The following is a 4,438-nucleotide window of genomic DNA, read 5'->3' on the forward strand; positions in this document are numbered from 1 at the left end:
TTTAAAAATATATATATGTTGTATTACAAGAAAGAGTTTCATTTTTCATTTATAAAATACTATAAAATAGAATAACTTCGATGAAAATTAAAAAAAAATGCCTAGATAGCACGTATGTACACATGTCTGAACATATAAGATGTCTTAAAATGTTTTATGTTTCTATTTTAACATACGTTCTGTGTAGGCATTATCAAAATGATCAAAGTTATCCTAACTTTAAGCAAAAGTTATCCTATTTTGTTATTAAAGTAGGTAAAAGTTATAAAAGTTGCTCATATAGTTACTCATTCAATTTTAGCCAAAAAGAATGAATAAATAAAATTCGTGTGTTTTCCGAAATGTTCAGATATAAATTTATTAATACAGTGGGAAAGAAGATTGTAATATGGGCCACTGCGACTTGTACAGAACCAAATTAAAATTTGGTTATACTTAACATCATCTTTTTTTTATAGGAGACGATGTTAAGTATAATAAAGTTTTAATTTGTTCTGAGATAGATATCGAAATTATGAAACAATTATCGCTATGACTAGCGCTACTTCTTTGTTGATAATGTTTATTTATTATAACGTAAAAAAATCAATTAAATATGATTTATAATATCAAGTTTATTTATGGTTCGTCAGTAATGAGTTTATACTGTAAATTAATTTTTTAAATGTTATTCTTATGTTTTGAATAAGTAAAAAAACTTTAATAATTATATTTTTTACTAATTAAATGTAAGTTCTTTTATTAATGATTCTATATTGAGCCCCCTAAAAGTAGATAATATGTAGGCTCTAAGATTTTAAAGAACAAAAAAAAACATTTAAAAGTATTATTTTTGCTAAAAATCTTTATAATTATTATTTTAATATGATTTTAAAAAGTCTCTAGAGATTTCTGTAAAACAGGGAATAGTGGTTAACACATTCACAAAGACACGATCAATATAAAACTCCTATTAAGAGAACGTATTTGTGAAGAGAAATTTTTGAACTCAATAATACCTCAATACATTCATAATTGTCTATAAATTCAATTTTAAGTTTGACTTCGTGAAGAGTCTATAAACAACTTTGAAGAAATCAATTGTGTAAAAATATAAAAAAGGGCGCCTACTTTACATTGCATTCGGATAATATCGTTATGCCTTTTTTTATTTAAACAATTTTTTTCGTTTTGTGGAAACTTTTCAAATGCGCTTTATATTAAACTTAAATCAATAAATTATATTGTTTGTAATATTATTAACTTGAATATAATTAAAAAAAAATGGCGGCGCCCATATTACCACTTTTTCCTCTATAATTTCTCCTGTTATTTCTTAAAATATGAATCTTGAAAAAAATCGCATAAAAGTTATTTAAAAATTATAAATCTCGCTTAACTTATAAAATGCCACATAATCCAACATAATATGAATCTTATTATCTAATCATATTTCATAATAATATTCTTGGAGACAGTGATCTTGCTGACAACGTGTCAATAAACTGAAAACTTTGACATGCCATCACAAAATTCACCGATTTTACTCCTCACTAAATTCGGTCATTAAATTTGAAAAATTGACATAAATTATAACAAAGTATAACGTTCAACATGTTGATCAACATCTTACTAACTAAATTAATTGCTAGGATTAGTACGATAGATGAACCTATCCGCAGGTCATCCCAATTTTTTCTAATAGGAAAATTGAAGTTGATATGAATTCACACACGTCTCATACAGATATTCATAAATTAATGCATGGCAGTATATCGTTGGTCTTTCTTATAATGATATTGCGCAACGTTATACGACGCTGAGCTTCTAATGTAATTTCTTCGGCCTCATTGAGCAAATGTATACGTTCAGTATTCATACGAGATAACATCCGTTACGTTTTAATTGCAGATTATGTGAGTTGATATAAATTCCACATTATGAAGTACTTATTCGATATTACGACACGGATAGGTTTTGAGGCAATCTCCACCATTTTGACCATGTCTGGCTGCATTCATATATCTATAGAATTTCTGACTGGACGTACTTCCTGTTACATCACGCCTGAGTTCTTGCGGATCTCTGTAAAACATGTATAATTTTTTAGATTAATCTTCAAATATTATATATATTATATACAATAATATTTTTAAAAATAATATATTTAAATAAATAATATTTAAAAACAAGCATTGTGAGAGTATTATACGTTTCAATTAAAGTGCTTGTTTTGAGCCGCGCCGACCCGATTTATGTTGTTTTCTTTACTTGTTACCGGATAATTCAATATACACGCATTGCTCTGAAACGTAATTTTGTTGCTCCTAAATAGAAAGTTACTTTTCAAACGGCTATAATTATGCGTAAGCAGATTTTCCCTACGAACGAAACGGAACTGTACTATATTTCCGGTCTGTCGAGTAGCCGGCTCGACTAAAAGTATTTTCATCTCATATTTCATGTCGATTGTTAATAATATCCTAAATAAGAGTCAATATACTCAAGCTAGGTAAGACTAGGATGATTCACGAAATGGCAAAAAGAATGATATAAAGAAAAGAGAGAAAAAACAGAAGAGAGAGAGAGAGAGAGAGAGAGAGAGAGAGAGAAACCAACATGACCCGATTAAGTGATTTGGAGCGCGCGGGCGATCTCCACCTTTCTCTTTGTGATGTGCGATTTAATCGATAAGACACGTATAGTTGCTACTTGTTTTATACCTGGAAAGTTCATTCGACACGAGGTTACTGTGTGGTGAGTAACCCGCTGGATTTTTGTACATACTGCAAACGAGCATCTCTCTGCACGTCTCCTCATAGAATCTCAACTGTCCGAAGATATCCTCCAGTCGAGCGATTATCGGGCCGTAATACTCGTCTTCTGTATCCTTTCGCGAAATCGATACAGGAGAAGATGCGACAGGTGTCAAAAACCTCTGTGCCTGATTTGGGTGAATCGGGCGTATGTTTGGCGTAAATATCGCGTAAGAATTCTTTATCGGTGTCTTTGCAGACACGAGGCCTGGGTTTATCGAAAGTATAGCGGCGGAAGTTGGCTGTGACGCGGGTCGCCGGTATCCGGAATATACCAAGTTGTGGGCATTGGAATTGTCCAGATATGAAGATGTAATTGGCTTTACGTTCGGCGCATATTGAGGCAATCCGTATGGGCCTGAGTATGTAAGTCCCGAAACTGAGGTCGGAGCTGGTACTACGCGAGTTATAGTTTGACTGGACTCTTCGTAGGGTTCGTTTTGAGGCTCGATACCCCATTCTTTTAGTTCTTCCAAATCCTTCCGATACTGAATGTGAGGATGAGAAAAATCGGTGAAAGCGTCTAAATTATCATGAGAGTGATCGTAGTACGTTGGAACAGCTACTGGGACCGGCACGTGATGATGATGATGCGCTACCTGAAATAAAAATTTAGATTGTTTTAACATTATTTAATACCGATAAGAAAATGTTATGCGAATACTTTATAATTAAAATACGAATAATTCGCATGCATACCTGATGATGGTGATGATGGAACTTGGTGGCTTGGCTTGAATAATAGCTAGAGCAAAGCTTAAATATGTGAGCAAATGCGGGTATGAAGAAGAGCAGCAATTTTAGGAAAAGTTTCTTGGCAGCTCCCACACCAAAGAGAAATGGTATTATGAATAGAAATTTCACTTTAATTAACTTGATAATTAAAAGGAGCGCCAGAAAGCTGGTCAACAATTTATTTTGTATGAATTTCTCTAAAATAAAATAAGATATTACAGTCTCCATTCTTAATATTCTGTATTCTGTAATAAATATTAAAGAATTTGACTTTTCTTACTGATTTTTTTAAAAATTCGCCCCTGCTCTTGTACACCTTCAGTTCCAAAATCTACCCTGAGTAATGCGCCGTTCTCGTCTATCTCGCGCGGGCTTATCTTCATTGTGGCACCCTCAAAGAAAAATTGCGGAAGTTGAATTTCATAATTACGAGTTGACAAAAATTTCACTGTTTTCCGCCGCAGAGCGTTTGTAATCTCTTCAAGTGGTGATTCATCACCAAACTTTCGACCCTGGATCTCTGCTTCTTCGGCTTTATTTTTACAATCATTCACGTCGACATCTACGATATTCTCGTGGACATTATTACGATTTTCTCTCTTAGGGCACGTATCGTAAGTGATGTTGTTTTTCGTAAGTGTAAGACCATCGAAAACGGTGATATTGTCCCTTTCGATGAACACATTGTCAAGATACGTGTATGCATTTTTTTGTATGCATGAAAACGTCACTTTCTTTTTGCAATCCCTAAAAAGTCCATGCCATAGCTCGTTTCCGGTATCGTTGACATTTAACGTGTTAAATTTTAAGAACTTCGCGTAAAACCTGAATTTTTCAGCACTAAATAACTCCGAATACGATAGCGTAATCGAAAGACACAGCAGAATTAATGTCGTTCCTCGATACAT

At 33.0% G+C, this 4,438-nt stretch overlaps 1 protein-coding gene across 1 annotated transcript; it reads right to left on the bottom strand.

The window, feature by feature from the left end:
- Positions 1-1,928: 1,928 nt before the first annotated feature.
- On the bottom strand, positions 1,929-4,438 carry Osi17 (DUF1676 domain-containing protein Osi17). Its single transcript, XM_018549143.1, has 4 exons — positions 3,811-4,438; positions 3,495-3,727; positions 2,703-3,394; positions 1,929-2,064 (listed from the first exon to the last, which is right to left on the bottom strand). The coding sequence occupies exons 1-4, from the start codon at positions 4,436-4,438 to the stop codon at positions 1,929-1,931; spliced, it is 1,689 nt and encodes a 562-aa protein (XP_018404645.1).

The sequence above is a fragment of the Cyphomyrmex costatus genome, unplaced genomic scaffold (assembly GCF_001594065.2).
Source record: "Cyphomyrmex costatus isolate MS0001 unplaced genomic scaffold, Ccosl1.0 scaffold8, whole genome shotgun sequence".
NCBI classification, from domain to species: Eukaryota; Metazoa; Arthropoda; class Insecta; order Hymenoptera; family Formicidae; genus Cyphomyrmex; species Cyphomyrmex costatus.

Coding starts and splice junctions, on each gene's coding strand:
- Osi17 (XM_018549143.1), bottom strand. CDS start 4,438: ATGTATCGAGGAACGACATTAATTCTGCTGTGTCTTTCGATTACGCTA. Junction 3,728..3,810: donor GCGAATTTTTAAAAAAATCA/GTAAGAAAAGTC, acceptor ATTTTATTTTAG/AGAAATTCATACAAAATAAA. Junction 2,065..2,702: donor GTGTCGAATGAACTTTCCAG/GTATAAAACAAG, acceptor CATGTTTTACAG/AGATCCGCAAGAACTCAGGC.